General features: G+C 37.3%; 1 protein-coding gene across 30 annotated transcripts in view; it reads left to right on the forward strand.

Moving 5' to 3' along the window:
- Window positions 1-19,696, forward strand: part of Rims2 (regulating synaptic membrane exocytosis 2) — a 518,293-nt gene that overhangs the window by 163,141 nt on the left and 335,456 nt on the right. For all 30 annotated transcript variants that reach the window (XM_063257715.1, XM_063257709.1, XM_063257711.1 and 27 more), the window contains one exon: window positions 8,045-8,355. In XM_063257715.1, the coding sequence (XP_063113785.1) occupies window positions 8,045-8,355 (311 nt within the window). The remainder of the gene's footprint in view (window positions 1-8,044; window positions 8,356-19,696) is intronic.

The following is a 19,696-nucleotide window of genomic DNA, read 5'->3' on the forward strand; positions in this document are numbered from 1 at the left end:
CATTAATGAGCTGGAGTTTTACCTCAGTCTTGATGTTAAGTGGCATTGCAAATAATATAGTAGTGATGGTTTAAATTAATGATCTTGTGAGTTCATATGTACCAACCAGGTCAATGTCAAAGTTATGAGAAAGCATCTGTTCATCTCAAATTCTCATTTTTGAATTGAGTCTTTGAATTTTGAGGGTCTGGTGCGTTTCAATTCTTTATATGTTCTGCATATTAGTCCTTAGTCTAAAGAACATCTGGCAAAGTTATTTTCCTCCTCTGTGAGTTGTCTTTTCACTCTGTTGGTTATTTCTTTAGATATGCAAAAGCTTTGTCATAAGACTCCAGTTTGTTGATTCTTTGTGATAGTTCCTGTGAAATTGAGATTTTGTGCATAAAGTCTTTGCCTACAATGTCTTCCAGAGTTCTGTGTATTCTGACTTGCAGAAATTTAGTGTTTCTGTTTTAACATTCAAATCTTTGATCCATTTTGATTTTAGTTCACTGCATGATGATAGACATGGATCTAATTTTAGTCTTGGGTATATGGAAAACCAGTTTTTTCAGCAACATTTATTAAAGAGGCTGTCTTTCTTGCAGTGGATGTGTTTGGCCTCTTTGTTAAAGATCAGGTGGCTGAATATATTTGGAATTGTTTTTCCATTTTTCTAATTGTTTCATTGATCCTCAGGTCTGGTTTTTATGTTTTATTTTTTATTTTTGCTAGTACCATGTTGTTTTTTTAAAAAAAATTATAGTATGTCTGTAGTTATAATTTCCAGTTAGGAATTTTGATCTGTTTGCCTTGTCTTTGTTGTCAAGAGTTGCTTTTGTTATTCTTGGTCTCTTCTGGTTCCAAATTAATTTTAGGAATGTTTTCTCTGGTTCTGTGAGGTATGCTAATGCTAATGGTATTTCAAGATTGCATTAAACATATAGCAATTTTGGGAGTATGGACATTTTTACTATGTTGGTTCTTCCATGCAAGAGTGTGAGATACCTTTCCATTTTTTGATATTCTGTTTGATTTCCTTTTTAGAGTACTATAGTTTTCAATGTAGAGATTTTTTACTTCCATTTTTAGATTGATTTCCAAGTATTTCTCTCTTTTTTTTTTTGGATGCTCTCTCAGTGAGCAAATAAATATATGAAAAAAATATTTAATGTCACTGGTCATTTGAGAGATGCAAATTAAAACAACGCTGAGATTCCATTTTACTCTAGAAAGAATGGCTTTTATCAAGAAGACAATAACAAATGCTGGCAGGGCTGTGGGGAAAAAGGCATCCTTCTCCTCTGTTGGTGGAATGTAGACTGGTACAGTTGCTGTGGAAATCAATATGGAGATTCTTTGAAAAACCAGGATTAGAGATCCCATTTGACCCAGATATTCCTCTTCTGGGTATATTCCTGGAAGAATTAAAAGCATCATATCATAGTGCTATTTGTGCATTGACATTTATAGTGGCACAATTTGTAATAACTAAATCTTGGAATCAATCCAAATGCTCATCAACTGATGAATGAATAAAAAAGATGTGTTTTTAAAAATATAATGGAATGTAACTATAAAGAAGTATAACTAATGGAGTACACTATAAAGAAGGATAAAATTGAGATATTTCTAGGTAAATGGATGGACCTTGAGACCATAATCATAAGTGATTAATCTGACTCAAATGTGTAAAAACCACATTCTCTCTCTGAAGTGAGAAACTCAAAGTGTAAATAAGAATCAAATTTTACAATAGGTGTTGTAAAATAAGAAGAAACTGTTCAAAAAGAGAAGGGAACTAGGAAGCAGGAGGGGCAAAGGAGAGAAAGGAAAGAAAAAATGAGAAGTTAACAAAATTAAAACAGCTTTGTGAATGGGGAGGGGAAGGGAGTCGAAGAGGGGGACGGAAATGGAGAAATCAAGATACGTACAGGTGCAAATTCCCTGTATGAATGTGATCATTATGAACATCTAAGTTGTACCAATACACTTAATTAAAAAAAAGTGACTAGATCGTCCCACGTGCCAAGCCCAGAGGTCTATGGAGCTGCTGTTGAAGGCGCTTCCCAGAGGACGTTTTCCAGCTGCTTTTGTGAGGCCGGGCCCTTCCTTCCTGCAGGGCCCTGTTTCCAGTCATTTGCACCTTCGGTTTTGGTGCTTGCAGAAACTGTACTCTTGACCACTGGAACCTGCCCTTTGGCTGGGGCAGAGCAGGTTTTTGGCTTCACCTCTGCTCATCCATTTAAATTATTTTCTATTATTTATTTGGTAAAATTCTGAGTGTAGAAAAAAATATTTTAAAAGCCATGCTTGCTTTTAGCAGAAAAATGTTACATTTTGTATTTGTATCATAGCATAATGTATACTAAAAAAATATGGTGCCATCCAGTGGAAGGCAGGGATCTTCAGTAAGGAGCTGGCATGCATGTGTAAGTTTCTAGCATGGTTCTATCCAAAGCATTTCAACAACAGACTTGACCATGTGGTATATGAATGCAAGATTGGCACCACATTTTCACTGTGGAACCAGAGCAATAGTTTTGGGCAATGTCCTTGGGGTTGCGTGGTCTTGTTGCTTCCAGTTCCAGCTTTTTAAGGGATATCATCATGGGAAATGAAACTTGTGTAACAGTTACGATCCTGAGATCAGAGTTCAGAGTTCTTTGTGGAAATCCCCAGTTCTTCTGTGAAGACAGTGCCTTTAGTGGTGCTGCTGTGGCTGCCTCGGAACCCTCGGTCAATGAATGAATGCCTTAGGAGCGTTTACCTCTCTGGGCATTGTGACTTTGGGAAGAGCCAGACGTCCTGCAGTGCCAGGCCTGGTGAAGAAGGTGGACAAGGACGCAGCGTGTGCTTTTGCAAGCCTGACTGTCCACAGTGGAACTCAGCAGCAGTACCATGTACCACATTTTCCATCATACTTTGTGAGGACATTCAGAAAAGAGAACTGCTCCAGAACTGCTTCAGAAAGTGGCAAGAAAGATGGAATAAACGTTATTTTAAGTAGGAGATATTTGAAGGGGGATTAATGAAAATATTTATCTTACTGTAATAAATTTAAACATTTGCTGTTTACTTAATATAAACATTCACTGTATATTATGATACCTCTTATAGAGTCTCTTATTTGCAAGCTAATTTCTTTTCTTCATTTGCATTTAAGCCTTAGGGGAAGTTATGAAATGGGTAAAATGTGAAGACTGAAGCTCATTACTTCCTTCCAGAGGGTTCTTGGTGGGAAGTATTGAAAATACAGAAAGAGCAGGTATAAAACCTGCCCTCCTATCTTTGTGCTTGCTGGGGTGCAGATGGAAGACAGAAGCAAGGCCAGCAGATGGCCTGAGGTGTGTTTCAGTTTCATTCCCAGGCTGGGCCCATGTGGAGGACATGTACTGATTGGTTAACCGAAGAGCAGCTTCTTACCTTTCTTGAAGATTGGGGTGGCTGGAAGAGAATCATCCTTCGTGATGTCCTTTTGCTCATTTGAGCATGAGCATTTCAGAGAGAATTCAGCAACACATCATGGTTATCAAAGGCTGACAGTAGGCCAGAGATATTTCTCTAAAACTGTCCTTAATTCTACTGTGTTGTGAAGGACATGAACCATAGCATTTCCCTGAAGTGCATCGCATCATGGTGAGAGATGTGGTCACTTTGTAGAAGAGGCTGCAGAACAGCCGGCTTGGACCGTGACTGCATAGGGAGGTTAATCTGAGGCAAAGAGAAGTCCGCAGTGCCTTTGGGGATGGGAGTGCGGGCAGGTTAGAGAGGAGACTGTGTGGTCCAGGCTGAGAACCAGGGTAGGAATGAGATCACCTGCAAAACAGCCGTGGAAGCCCCTCGGAATATCTCAACACTTGTGTGAGGAATAAAGGAAGAGGTAAAACATCTGAAATGGAATTTATCCAAAGGAGCCACTGACCAGAGTGACTTTAGATGGGTGGCTTTAAAGAAAAATATGGCTAGTGTGATGAGGAAAATCAGATGAAAAAGAGTAAGCAGCATTTCTTTGTGAGTCATTTTTAAAGCCACAACAATAGCCAGCAGAGAAGAGTCTACATCACCACAGTCCGGGGATGATGAAGGTCAAAACTTCTTTACTGTAGCTGCCTTCAGGCTGTGGCCATGCCACACTGTACACACCCCATCTCATCTGTTGCTACTGCCAAACATTCCTGCGTCAGCCTACAAATGTAGCTGTAGTTAGAGATGTGATAGTTCAGGTTTGTGGGGAACCAGAACGAGTCTTGCTGTTTGTCCCAAGAGTATCAAATGAAGCAAATTTCTGATTTTTGTTTTGTGATCCAGAAGCCTCTCCTAGAGACTGTAGTGATCTCTTAGTTGCTGTGTAACCTGTTTGAAAACCTAAGTTCTCTCTAGGATGTGGACCAGTGTGTGGACTTTCAAGCTCCACTGTGGGTGCTCGGTCGGGGTGAGGAAGCCAGGAACTGAAATGCTCTTGATGCTGCTTCTGAGCCATAGACATCCAGACTGGAGGATGGAACTCTCGGGGTGTGCCGGGACTGATCCCCTCTGGACTCCCAGCTGCCTGTGGGTTTTCTGTGCATCCAGCCAGTGGAGAAGGCATCAAGGGATTGTGGCTGGGATCCATTCTGTTCACAGCATCTATGAGTGTAATATGACAGTAATCATCTGCTTACTGTCTTCTCCATTACGTTGGAACACCACAGGAAAACCGATGTCTGCTAGGGGTGTAGCCCTAGGGCACAAGTGACTGCCTGGCAGGCGCAAGGCGCTGAGTTTGATTCCTGGTGCCAGCAAAACAAACAAAACAAAACAAAACAAAATAACTGATGTCTGTTGAGCTTTGTCCACCAATTCTTAGCATGGTGTTTGGTGTATACTAGACATTTAGTGAATATTGTATGAATCCATAAATAATTAATGAGGTGGTGTTAATAGTTCTTTTTCTGTCTGTGAATGAATTAGAATTTATTTCTGAATTAATTTTTACTGTAAGTTACAGTGTCACTTAAATTTATGTAGACAGACTATTTTATTTTATTTTTGGTACTGGGAATTGAGCTCAGCACCTGTGCTTGCCATGCACCTGTACCACTGAGCTGTATTCCAGCCCCAGACTGTTTTAGTAGAATATAGTAGATGCACTCACTGGTGTGCCAGCCCTGTTAGGTAAGTTCTGGTTTGTGGCATCTTCCAGTCTCCATCGTCTTAACAATCCTTATCATGGCTGATGTCAGGATGTCCACCATTACACTGTGCAATGTGGCACTGGATGGAAATGTGCACAAAAGCTTTTTGTGAGTCACTGACCATCCTGAAGGGCTTTCATGTGCCTGTCTAGGACTGCCTGCCCCTCAAGCACAAGCACTGTGCTAGTGATACACATGCAACAGAACATGTACTTTAGAAAGACTCATGAGTTAAGGGCAGATCTTGGTGGCACATCCGTGCCACTGTGAGTGCCTAGTGGAGGGCACCTGCCGAGTCCCCAGGCCGGTTTCCAGGGCCCTTCTTTCTGTGGCCCCTGGCTTGCTAAGGTCTGAGATTTTGTAGGTCATAGAAGAGACACATGGCAATCCACTTACAGTCTACTGGCCGACATGGAGCCATGTGGCCATGCTCACTGCTAGCCACCGGGCAGGTGGGAAATGCAGTGCGTAAGTGGAACACAAACTGAGCTTGTGAATAGTTAGCCAGAATCTTCCAGTTTTCTGTGGCAGGATTATGCTGATACATTTACATTCTTTCACCTTATTATCTGACAAATACATTTATAAATAAGCTGATAACAGAAGTAGAGGCTGGTAAATTCTTTTTCTGTGCAGAGTTAACTGGATCGTATGAGCTTAGGATGTGATCTCAACAGCACCAGTTTTCACCCACAATTCTTCCTTTTTTTGAATTGTTTTATTATTTTTATTGCTATTGAAACAAAAATCACAGAATTTACAGAATTCGAGTCCTTTAAATTATTGATGGCACCTAACATAATTTTTTTTGTTTTGCTTTTTTGACTACAGTAAAAAAATTTTTTTTGGTGTTTTTTTTTTTTTTTTGGTCTTTTTCATTTTTTTTATCGGTACCGGGGATCAAACTCACAACCGCCTGCTTGCAAGGCAGGTGCTTATGCCGCTGAGCTAAATCCCCAGCCCCTTGGTGTTTTTGAGATAGGATCTTGCTATGTAGTTCAGACTGGCCTTAAACTCACTATGTAGCCCAGGCTGGCCTTCACCTTGAGGCAATCTTTCTGTCTCAGCCTCCTGAGTGCGGGAATTAAAGATGTGTGTCATCATACCTGGCCTTTCATGAATGCTTACCATTTTTGTATTTTTAAAAAGGTATTCAAGTTCTTCTCCCTTTCAACCCCATTAAGGATTTTTTGGAAAGGCACCATGTAACAAATTCGGGTCATTAGAGACACTACCTTTAATGGTGCTGTATTACTTGCACAAAAGAAGGATACCTTGCATGTTAGAATATGAAGACACTAGGGGCTAGCAGTTTAGGAGGGACCAAGTGTTCTAGTCAGAAAAAAGGTACTCAGTGTGAGTGATCCAGAGTTTGTAAGCCTGTTAACACACAGAGTCTTTAACAGGAATCAAGCATCTTTCATACTTGATGCTTACTTACAGTGATAGCCACTAACTATTAATAAATGAGGAAAAGGTAGCCCATCATACTTTCATCCTTTTCTCACTTTGGGTCACACAGAAGGAATCTGCCTGTATAATCAGTACTTCACACTATGTAAACTGAGGAGGCTGTCCAGGGACTTGTTTGGCCTTACTTCGTGCTCTGAGGAGCACATTTGTAGCCCATTCAGCACAGTGATGCTGTTGAACTATGCAAACAAATAGGAGCTAAGATAATGGAAAATTAAGCAAACATATAAGTGATATTTTATTAAAAAATCATTGTTTCAGTTGAAAACACCATGTTGGATCTTTTATTATGATTATGACTACTGTTCTGATTTACTTGTGGAAAAATATTTAATAGCATGTAGAGCTGGGTAAGATTCAGTATTAAACAAAAAACATCAACACTCACTTGATATATGAACATGCCTTTTATTTTGTAGTAGTAATTTAGTTTTTTCTGATTAACTGAAAAAGATTTTTCAGAGAGTGCAAAGTTTTCTGGTTATACAGATATTAATTATAAGATTAAAAAAATCAAGAATAGGGTGATTATTACCAAGTTTGGGGATATAAGGAAAAGACTGTTGTTTTTCTATTAAGTATAGTTTTCACTTTTGCAAAAGATGTGTTGGAGATCTATTTTGTGTATGACCGTATTAAACATTTCTGAAGTGTGTAGTTAAAAAGTTTTTTTGCACTTTAAAGATCAAGTGTATTACTATAAATTTTAAACAGTTAATAGGTATTTATTGAAAAGAACAATATTCCTAGCTTTATTTTAGCCACTAAGATCTGCTTAGAAGAAATAAAATTCCTCTCAAGAAGCACCTAATATGCTTGGTGATACAGATTATTCTAATTTATTAATTTGCTAATTTCCTTGAAGTCTAACATATAACAGGTATTTTGCTAGATATTTTATATAAATTACTTTTACAGAAAATTACTTATATAAATTATTTTATATAAATTACTCAAAACAATGTGAGAAAGTAAGTTACTGTTTTTATCTCCTCACTTTTGTTTTGTTGTTGAGGAAACTAAATTTTGTAGATAAGAAGGTTCAATATGTTGCTTGAAGGTTGAAAAATTTGTTTGACTCAAGTATTTAGCTTCAAAAGTCATTTTGTGTATACAACACCATACTTCTAATTAAATAAGAAATAGAGTGTACAAATAAACAATTAGTAATTTGACACTCTAGTTTGGTATTTCTACTGTCAGAAAGAGTTGTTTATTTCATTATAATTATTCAGACAAAGTTTAAAGAAAAGTTAAATTATTTAATTTATAGTATTGGTTAATCTGGATTCATTTTAACTTAGAAGGACAACCATATAATTTCTTTTGGTTTGAATTATTGTCTTTTTTTGATTGTTTTTAACTTTCAGGAACACTAAAACACTAATTTCTTTTCTCCATGTCTTCATGTGCAGGTTATGTGGGTCTGTAATTTGTGCCGAAAACAACAAGAAATCCTCACTAAATCTGGAGCGTGGTTCTATAATAGTGGATCTAATATGCCGCAGCAACCTGATCAGAAGGTTCCCAGAGGAGTAAGAAATGAGGAAGCGCCTCAGGAGAAGAAAGCAAAACTCCAGGAGCAGGCCCAGTTCCCAGGACCCCCGGGCGACTTGTCTGCACCCATAGTGGAGAAGAGTCGCCCTCACGGGCTCACAAGACAGGAGTCTATTAAAAACGGGTCAGGGGCAAGGCACCAAGCTGCCAGTGACACCGCTTCAGACAGGTAAATGTTTTGCTTATTCTTGAGGTAAACATGTTATTCTTAATGTTTATTCCAAATAAACCGAAATAGGTGAGATGTTTGGGTGAGAGTAGGTCACCTAAACAGAATGTACATCTCTTTGTTTTCTGTGAATGCCAATGTGATGCTGAAGTTTTAGTTACGGTAGATTTATGTTATCTTATGTTTGATGCAGAAGTATTATCAGATAGATTTCCCAGAATAAAAAGGGAAATAAGACAGGGTTACATTTTTATTGTTTTAAATTGAAGCCTGATTGGGAAATATCTCATAGGAGCCTTGGTTTGCCTTTCTTTATTTAAAGACATAGGACATTTATTCCTATGTTTATTAACGATTCTCACATATTTCCTTTTGTGAACAGAGTATGTTACTTTTTTTTGATACTTTTTAGGTTTACTTTAAATTACTGAACTTTTAGTGTGCTTCATAATCCTTTTTAAAAGCTATACACTGAAAATACCTTCTCTTGAAATTTCTTGAAATATATCTTGGTTAAACAGTTTAATGGCATTTTTTGATCTGCAAAGCTTTTATTTTGATATTTACTTTATTATGCCTAGAGGTTTCTGTGTCATATCTCAGAAGTTGTCACCTACCTGAAAGTTCAGATGTTGTACTCTTTTCTAGCAATTTTGTAACTTTAGCCTAAATCAAGAACAAAACAGTATTTTCCTGTATTTGCCTGTGAGTAGTTTTATACTTTTAGATTTTACATTTCAATCTATGATCTATTTTTTAGTTAGTTTTTTTATGGTAAAAAGGGTAAGCTTGAAGCATCCTTTAAAAAAAGTTTTCTGTGGGAACAATCAGTTGTTCCAGGACCATTTATTGAAAAGATGGGGAGGAAACCAAGTTATGACACCAGAGCCTGGAGCTAGCCCCTCCACTGCACGTACTTGAAGTGATGTTTCTCTGCTATGTTTCCTTTAATGCTTTATCAAAAGTTAATGATCTATGTTTGAGCATGTTTGTGTACAGAGTCTCCTTCCATTTTGTTTTATTGATCTATCTTTATGACAGTACCACACTGTTTTTGTTATTGTAGTCTTTTACTATCTTTAAGTATTGTTAGAACTCTAACTTTGTTCCTTTTAAAAGCTATTTGGTAACTTAATCATTTCTGTTTAAATTTTATAGTCTTTCTTTAAGTGTAGTTTTGATTTATTTTTCCATGACTTTGTACTTATTCACACAGAAGTGTATCTGTCACTTCTATACAGTAGAAATACTGTAAAGTGAGCTTCTTGTAAGCAACACATAGTTGGATCTTGTTTTTTTGTAAATCCATTCAGATAGTCTGTGTCTTTAAATTGGAATACTTAATCCCTTTTTGTTTAATTATTTATTGATAAGATTATTTTGTACTAGTCACTTTGTAACTTGGTTTCTAGTTTTATTATTGTTTTTCTTTGTCATTTACTTATTTTTTAGACTGTCAAGTAAAAATGGTATATTTATAGTGTCTGATATGTTTTCATATATATATATATACATACACATTGTAGAATGGGCAAATCAAGCTATTTAATGTATTTATTACTTGATATATTTATTTTTGTGGTGAGACTTAAAACTTGCTTTTTAAGCAATTTTCAAATATATAATACTCTGTTATTAACTGTAGTCATGTGTAATACTTTTCAACATGTTTCAATAGTATACATTGATGGAGCCTAGTGTGCTATTTCCATATGTTCATTAGTATGGTTAAATGATTTAATTTAAGAGTGTTTTGATTCCTTATGATTTTCATTTGTTTATTATGGACTGTGCTTTGTGGTCACCATAAAGCTTTCAAATCATCTTTTGATTATAAGAAGCTATTTGAAACAGTACTTTGAAATAACAGCTATTTGAAACAGTAGATGGTCATAAAGATGAGAAACTAAGAAAGGCAAAATGTTTTAATAAACTCTGCACTTGAATTCCTTTCAGGTACACATTTTGGATTTTTGATGCTCCGTTTTACATTTTCTTTATTTTTCATTACTTAACCTATTAATGTAGTTATTGTCTTGACTATTTTGATCTTAATGCTAAAGATACAAATGATGGATGTCTCAGGTTTATAATGTTAGAGCATTCTGATTTTGCCTGTGTTATTTCTCTTGCCAGTGAGTTTTATACCTTACTCATTATTGTCTAGTTCAGTTTGAAGATCTTCCACTAACCTTTCTTTTTCTTTTCATAGTCATTTTCTTTTTTTCCCCTTACAATTTCAGCGCCAGAGAGTGACACAGGCCTAGTTAATGTGGCCACAATAAACTGTGGGAGTACCTTCAGAGGCTAGTCTTCCTCCCCCCAGGTCTGTTGGCAACAGGGGTAGACCAGAGAGCTCACCCTCAGTCCGGGGCCTGTGGTAAGCACTGTGCCCTGCTGCCTGCTCTGCTGCTGTCCCTTTGAGTACGTGCCGTTGGAGGGGCTAGCTCCAGGCTCTGGTGTCATGACTTGGTTTCCTCCCCAAGCAGATCATGCCTCTCTATGTGTTTGCACTTGTGGGACAACAGGGTGGGCAGTCCTATGGCCCCAGCATCGTGACTCTGTGTCACATCCAATCCCACAGCCTGCCAAGACCAGCCCAGCATTGTGGCACCAGGCCCATGCTCCTGTGAGCTGCCCACTTCTGGGTAGACTGTTGGCCTGCACTGTGATAGGTAACCACAGGAGAGTGCACAGGAACAGAGCTGCCCGTCTTGCCTGTCAGTGGAGCTGTTCTAGAAGCTCCATTCCCTGGCACTGGCCTGAAAGTGGGGGCTTTTAGGTCTCCTTGGTGTTAGAAGATTTCACTGGTCCAGTGCATGAAGTTTTAAGTTATGCTACTGAAGTTGGGTAGTTTTTGTGATGGCAGTCCCTTGGCCATTCAGAAAAATAAAAATATTTCTTGGAAAATATTGTGCACTTCTCCCTGTCTGAAGACTGTAACATGAGTCTCATGAATCTTATTTAAAGTTATCTTAGATATATAGTGAGAAAAATAGCATGAACATGAGGGAAATAAAAAGGTGTAAAGGGAAGATGTTTTTAAAGAGGGAATCCAAGTATGGTTAAAAAAAGATTAAAATATAAAAGAACTAGAAAAGACAAAACTGATGATTGCCATAGGAGAAAAAAATAATCTTAGCTTGGAAGCAAATGAGTTCTTAACCTTTATTCCTAGATATTTCTTCTTAATCTCTTTAGATTATCAGATAAAACAAAAAAGGCAATAAAGCTGTCTATGCATTTGGCAACTATTCTCAGTGGGTTATTCACATTCAGTAAATACTAGGTGCATTTGATGAATAAGCAAGAGATCTAACACTGTACTTAACATGACAGATGTGCTTTCTGCAGCATCTTCACCTTTTATTTCAGAGTGATCAATCAGTGTACTTGAAGATAGGTAATATGTTCTCACATAGCCAAGAAAGTTTGTGTTAGCATCTCTTTGCTTCTTTTTTGTGAGAATCATTTTGATTTATATCTTGTACCGAGTGACTATTTTGAAGGTAATGATACACAGTGCAATAGCTGTTTATTCTCATTGCTTTATTATGAAAATATTTCACTTTTTTCATAAAACAAAAATAAAAAATATGATTTGAGCTTTTAAAGATGAAGTCTTTAAAATGATATTTAAAAAGCTTGTGTATATTCATAGATACTCTCTAAATATACAAGTATATATTTATAAATTGCACATATATGGCTACATATATATTCCTTTAAACTGATAGTATATTATATCCTTTTTTTTCCTTTTTCGTGTATGTGTTTAGTTGCATTGTCATTGCTGCTTCAAGTCCTGAATTGTTTCAAAACATTTCCCCTTCATGGTCATTTTAACTTTGGAGAAGAGCCAGGAACCTTACAGTGTCAGATCCAGTGACTAAAGTAGATGAAGACACCTACTAGGGTTTTTATTTGACAGAGATGACCATAAATAGTTGGTCAAAAATCAAGGTTATAAAAATACAATAAATGTTTAAATACAAAAATTATTAGTAAAAGAACACATTGATTTCAGTTTCACTCAGAATAGTTCCCCTTGTTTTTATTCTGTGATTCTTGACAGTGTAATAAGGCTTTTTAAAACTTTAAGCATTCAGTGTATGTCTTGATCACTCTGTGTATTTGTAGCATTCTAGTTTCATTATTTTTTATTGAACAGAATATGTTGGTCTTTCTTTACCATTCAAAACAAGGTACTTCACTTTAATTTTCAGTGGATATATCATATTTATTCAGTTCTGTTGATACTTTAGAGTATCACCTTGCTTTTGTTATTTCAAAGACTTAGAATCAGTAATCTTGTATTTATAATTTTTTGTAAGTGTAAATCTATAGGATAAACTATTTTAATTCCCAAAAATAGAATCAGTTGGTCAAAGTATACATATATACAGTTTTAAATTTTTATATACATTGTTAAAATGCCTACTATCCATGATGTATCAAAATTGAAATCATCAATTATAATCAACTATTAGGATTCTTATTTGATAGATGTTAAACCAATACAGTTATAGAAAACTCTGATCTTTACCAGTCTGATTGGGAAACATGATAGCCCATTATAGTTTTAATCATTTTTATAGCATAATTGAGTCTACTTGAGCATTTCTGTGAGTAAAGACTTAAATATTTTTCAGAGTTTCTGTTCATAACTGTTTCCATTTATCCTATTGAGTTTTTGGTCTGTATTTAAATGTGTTAGCTTCTCCATTTATTTTATTTTATTTTATTTTTTTTTGTCTTTTTCATTTTTATTGGTACAGGGGATCAAACTCACGACCGCCTGCTTGCAAGGCAGGTGCTTATGCTGCTGAGCTAAATCCCCAGCCCTCAGCTTCTCCATTTACATTATAGAAGATAACCTTTTGTGGAATGGATTGTATATTGGCTTTTACTGCCATGTAAAAAATGATTGCAGAGGGAGTGGCTTAACACAACACAACACAACACACAGCACAGCACAACACAACACAACACAAGTTTATTATCTTTCAGTTTGCTTGGGGAAGATCAGGTCATAGCTTAGCTGAGCTCATGCTCAGGGTCTTACCAGGCTGAAGGCAAGATTTCCCCTGGGGCTGTGATCTCGTCTGTGCTCAGTGTCTTCTTCTGAACTCCTTGGTTACTGAGGAACTCACTGTCTTGCAGTCCTGTGACAGGCCCACAGTCCCTCGAGGCCACCCAGTGTTCTCTGCCGTGTGGTCCTTCCCTTGCCTGGTAGTTTGTGTCTTGAGAACTAACAGGAGAGTGTCTGCACGATTCGAGATCTCTCTGACCTCTGTTCTGACATGTAGACTTGCAAAAAGGGCTTACATGATTGATCCAGCTCATCTGCCTTTGAGTAATTTAGAGTCAGATAAGATGGCGCATGAGTCTGCAGGATCATCTTACTTTTGTTGTATAATACAATCTAATCCTGGGAATGAGGTCCCATTTTACGCATAGATCCTGTCTCAAGGGGAGGGTGAAAAGGTGTGACTCCGAGGTGGTGGGGTGGAGGAGCCATCTTAAAATCATGCTTATTTTAGATTGCAGATGTGCTCTGGCCCCAGTTTTGAACCAGCTTGTATTATTCTTTTTCCAGTATATAAACATAAACATGCTATTGAGGGATATATTTTTTTTCTTGGCTCTTATGTTTTTATCGATGGAAATATAATTGGAATAAAATCAATCCTCATGAAATATAAAACTCAGCAGTTTTAATATAATTTTGAATTTGTGCAACTATTACCATTACCTAACTCTAGAATATTTTAATAACTCTCTAAAAACCCCCATAGCAATCAGCAATAGTCTTGTTATATTTTCTTCTACCTTGAGCACTTTAGGAATCACTAATTTATGTCTTTGTGGATTTTCCTTCTAGGCCTGTTTTATGAAAATGGAATGTAAAATGTGTGGCTATTTCTGGCTCTCTAACTCAGGATATAGTTTTCTCAGAGTTCATCATTACATAGTGAGAATCAGCAGTTCATCCCTGTTTGTAGTTAAATGATGCTTCGGTGAGCAGAGATACCGCATTTTGTTTATCTGTTCATTTGGTGGGCAGTGGGGCTGTTGGGCTGTGCTAGCCGTTGCTGTGCTTTTGTGAATGGTGGCTACTCTGACCATGTGCAGCACTTCTCAGCTCCCTCTCTTCTTTTGTCTGTTTTACTAAGGCATCCTGAGTGTGGTTTTGTTGTGTTGTGTTGTGTTTTGAGACAGGGTCTCACTATGTAGTTGAGGTTTGCCTTGAACTCACTATGCAGCCCAGGCAGGACTTGAAATGGCGGCAATCCTGCTGCCTCAGCCTCCCTGAAGTGCTAGAAGTACAGATGTGTGTCACCATGTGTGTCACCATGCCTGGCTGTGAAGTGTTTTTTTTTTTGTACCAGGGATCAAACTCATGACCGTGAGCTTGCAAGGCAGGTGCTTATGCTGCTGAGCTAACTCCCTAGCCTATGAAGTGGTTTTGATTTGCATTTTTGAAGGACATGGTCTTGCATGTCTTGGTTTTTATTCATTGTCCATTTACATATCTTCTTTGGAAGAATATTTACTTAAATGCTTTGTTGGCTCTTTAAAGGCCTTCTCTTTACCCAAATTAAAGTATTCCTGTGACCTCTTGTAAATAATGTTATGACCTTACTTTTACATTGTGAAACAGTGATCTATCTGAAATTTATAACGTGGTAGGTCCAACCTTACTTTTTTACATGATTACTCCTTTGTCCCACAATTTTTATTTAAGGGTTAATTTTTTTCACCGAAATGTTATGAATTGTTAGTAGAGTGTAGTTAGTAGAGTAGTAGTTACGGATGTCTTACTCCATTGGTTGGTGTGTCCAGAGAATGTGGCTAACTAAAAATAAGCAATCTGAATTATTGTTGAAAACAATAAATTTGGAAACATGAGCTTTAGTAATACTTTTAAATTCAGTTACTTAGACACCTTTCTTGGTGTGTGTATTCGATTATTCAGTGCATGTGACATATTATGAAGTGACGGGTTATACTTTTGCTAGTACTGCACTTATTGCCATTGATATCCTGTGAATGTATTAGTAGCCAGAGTAGGAAATGAAGAGAAATAGCAATTGTAATACAGTGGAAGAATTAAACTGCCTTTCCTGTAATATGTTGATGGAAACTGCACTGGTAAGAGTAATGGAATAATTTCAGCTTTTGAATGATTAGGAGCTAAGACTATAGCCCAGCATGGTGGTGAATGCCTGTAATTCCAGCACCAAGGAAGTCTGAGGTAGAAGGATTGAGGTAGAAGGATTTCCAGCCGGTACTACTTAGTGAGACTCTGTTCGAAGATAGGGGTGAGGGACTGGAAATACAGCTCAATGCCAGGCTCAATCTCCAGTACATGCTACAAACTGTGTTTATAGTTTCTACCACTAGATGGCGAGAGTGCACCCTGAAAGCCAAAGCTGTTTGCTTCTGTGATGCTGGATGTGAATTCCTTGCAGGGATGATTTAGATGAGTGATGGATTAAGTTTACATTTGAGATTGGGAAAACAATACTCTTCATGTGTCATTGTATTTTCATATTTAAACATGATCTTTATTCCTGAATATTGAATTCTGAGATTTCCATGTATCAGATTTGTATTTAGAAAGGTAGATTTTACAGTCTTAACTTTCCTTCTGCAAACATGCCAAAATTAATTTGTTCAGAATCTAAGTGTGCATGTCTTTCCAAGTAGCAGCTCCCTTGACATTCCCTAGTCCTGCCTTCACACCTGCAGTCATCTTTCTGCCCAGGGAGAGATACTTCGGGGTCATTTTCTAGTCTTCTGCCTCTTGACTTGAATGTTGTGTTGATCTGCTTCCTTTTGGTTTTTGAGGCAGGGTCTGCTGTTTAGTGCAGGCTGACCTTGAAACGGCTAGGTGGCCCACTGGCCACAGACTCAGGGTCTTCCTTCCCTAGCATCTAAGGGAAACAGGCATTCAGTGAGTACCTGTAGTGTTTAGGCTTTGTGGGGAAATACTCTATTTCCTTATCCTTCTGGTGAATTCTATCTCTGCGCTGTCTTTTGTGTTAAAACCTGGCTTTCCAGTAGAGATGTTGTCACTGCCGGAATTCAAGCATGAGCTTTGTCTTGCTGCCATTCTGACCTCCATTTGCTCAGCTTTATTTGCTTTTTTCTGTATTTTACTTTGTGTCCAGGATCATTATATTTCAGGGCATAAATAATGAAATCATTCATCTCATTACTTTTGATGCCTCCCATTTTGTAATTAAAGTTTAAATTCCTAGGTTTCTAAGAGAAACATTTAATGAGTGCCTATAGTTTTCTAGGCTTTGTGAGAAAAAAACGTTGTGAAGTAGTCTTTTAAGGTGCTTTTTTTTTTGTACTGGGGATCAAACTCGTGACTCTGAGTTTGCCAGGCAGGTGCTTATGAGCTAAATCTCTGGTTCAGAGATGCCATTTTTTTTAAAAATATTGAACCAGTTTTGAAAGACCCCAAAACTAGAATTTCACTTGAGATTGTCTTTCTTCTTGAAAGCCAGTCATGACAGATTCTGAGGCTATAATCTTTCCTTTTTCACTGCAACCCCTTCCTCTTTTTCCCCTTGGCCCAGCAGATAGGCCAGTGAATCATTCTTTGGAGGGTGAGGATGCTGAGTGGGGTGGGCCAGAACGCAGGCCCTTTGGCATGTCAGACAGCCTGAGCTACTTTCCCAGTGCTCTCATTCTTAAAATGTCAAGTCCTTTTGCTGCTGTTCCTCTTATCCAGAATGCTGTTCTATCCATGAATGTGTGAAGTCAACAGATATTTATTGTTGATAGTGTGTCAGACAGATTTCTAATTGCTGAGGATGTAACGGAGAAAATAACTGATGGGATTCCTCGTGGAGGGTACTTTTTAGTTATGAAAGAAATATACATAAGAAAAAACTAGCACCTCAGTGTATCCAGGCCTGGATGTTCTGCACAGGATGTGTGGAGCGCACGCTAGGGGGTGCCATGCACTTGAATGTGAGCGGCCCAGCCTGGAGTTTCTCAGCCTCTGCTGATGGTTAGGAAAACAAAGAAGGTGAAAAAGGAATTGTTTTGGAGAATGTGGTTAACACTTTTTTTTTTTTTTAATTTAAAGAGAAAAAAAAGAAAGGAAATGAAATAAAAAAAAAAAAAAACAAAGCAGTAAAAGGGTACAAACAATACAGAATTTCAAGGAAAAAAATACAGTAAGATATCACTAGTTAATAGGTTACATATTGTCATCTTTGAAATAGTTGTCCAAATTATAAAATTAAAGCATGTAAAGTGAACATACAATGAGATTGCAGACAGTGCCGGTCAATGATCCAACAAAAGTTCAGTAATATGGATTTCCACCCTACACATTCAAACGTACATGCAATTATATCCCTTAGACCACCTTCCTTTCCTCTCTTTTTAATAACAATTACACTTTTTGGTTTTTTTTACTCCCACAAATTCTTAGTATTTTTTTGGAGAGAATAAAACCTAACGTGGCTAAACAAAACAGAGTCGGTTAGAACAAAAGAATGGGCATAGTATATGATGCAAAAATAGAATATCAGATGATCTAAAATGGTTACCATTGTGCCTCTTGGTATTTTTTTAAAAAGTTGCCTATATCGTCAGGTATAATAGAATTGATCAAAACAGTACCGAACAAGACCAATAAAACCTACACTGGAGACCTTACAGGATTTCAAAAGAAGATAATAGTCAAACCATAATGGGCATCTTAGTGAATCTTATTGCCTTCAAAGTGGTTGCCTATACCCTCAAACTTGATACTGTCAAACAAAATAGAATATAGTAAAATCTGACAGAACAAGATGGGGAGAGCAATACTGGGGCTCATATCAGGTTAATAGGAAAACAAAAAAGTTACTATAATATATCCCGCTATTTTTTAATTTAGTTTTCCCTTAATTGAAAAAAAATGTAAGAAAAAAAATAGATTAATTTTAAAAAAGGGTGGGATTGAGGTAAAAGAGGACATTGTATTAGAATAACACAGGTCAGAACTGAACAATTTAAGCATCATTGTGTTTCACCCCCAGATAATCTAACATAAGTTAACACTTTTAAATAAGGAGATTTGGAAGGCCTTGCTTGACACTGAGACTTGAAAGAGGTTGAGAAGTAATACTCAGGTGACAGAGAGAGGGTCCTCCAGGCCAACAAGTAGCAGAGGCCAGGGTTCCTAGCGGGGATGTGGCTTGGCGTGTCTGCCTAAGACTCAGTTTTAATTTAAAGTGCAGTTCAGGGGTCCCTACTTAAATGAACATTTCCTCTATTTTATCCAGCAAGAATGAAGTTTTTGGTTATGGAGGATGCTTTCATTACAGCACACACCACCATTTGGTCTTCAGTGACTTGTTAATGTTTGAGTCTTGCTCAGTGAGTGTTGAGCCACTTGAGTGCATATTTTTGTCCATACATAACTGGAGCAGGTTCTACAAATAATAGGCCTTCGTTAAATATTAGTTGAATTGAGATAAATCAAAATCAGTTGAATCATTGAAAAGATTACAGGTTGTATATAACCCATTATCTTTAATTTTCCAGTTTTGACAAAATTTGAATTTGTTCAAAGAATTTAGTGGTTTTCTTTGCCTTATTTAGCCTCATTTTTTACTCTAAGATCTTTTCAAAAAAACCTGTTAACATGCTTTAAACTACTGGTGGCTACATAACAGATTTATCTCCAGTATTCTGTAGTTTCTTAGGAACTTGTAATGACGGGGGAACATTTTAAGTGCCTTAGAATATTTTTTGTGGACATTCTTGTGCCTGTTTACTCTGACTTCTGCATCTTAGCATCATTTTAAACCCTTTGCTGGAATAGCTTCCGTTCTCTATGTCCTTTCATCTGCTTTTGGTCCTACGGTGACCTATGTCCTAGTTTGTCATGACCGGTGTTGGCTGATGCCTGTGGTTCCAGCCTGAGTATTCAGAGTAACTTTCATTCTTAGAGGCATCCTGCTGTGGGCGGTATGTGTGTTCCAGGGCCTCCTCAGTTCCCTGGGGGCTGTCAGGCCCCTAGTGAGAAGGGCAAATGGGGCTTCCAGCCTTGTGGAAAGTTCCCAGTGGAACTGTACTGCAGCAAATGATATTTCTGTTCTTTGGTCTATGATATTTATTGGGTGTATATTTACAGCACCATTTTATATGAAAGACAAATATAGTAGAAGATGCTTTGTGCTATAAAAATGTATAATCTAATAAAGGAGTCAGGATTAATGGTGTAATTATGTGCACATAAATATTTTAAACTGGTAAAATGGATTAACACATTTAAAAATAGAGAATTGAGTGAACAGACTTAAATGATGGAACCAAAGAGACA

The sequence above is a fragment of the Cavia porcellus genome, unplaced genomic scaffold (assembly GCF_034190915.1).
Source record: "Cavia porcellus strain 051 isolate PalLab524CR breed Dunkin Hartley unplaced genomic scaffold, mCavPor4.1 scaffold_10, whole genome shotgun sequence".
NCBI classification, from domain to species: domain Eukaryota; kingdom Metazoa; phylum Chordata; class Mammalia; order Rodentia; family Caviidae; genus Cavia; species Cavia porcellus.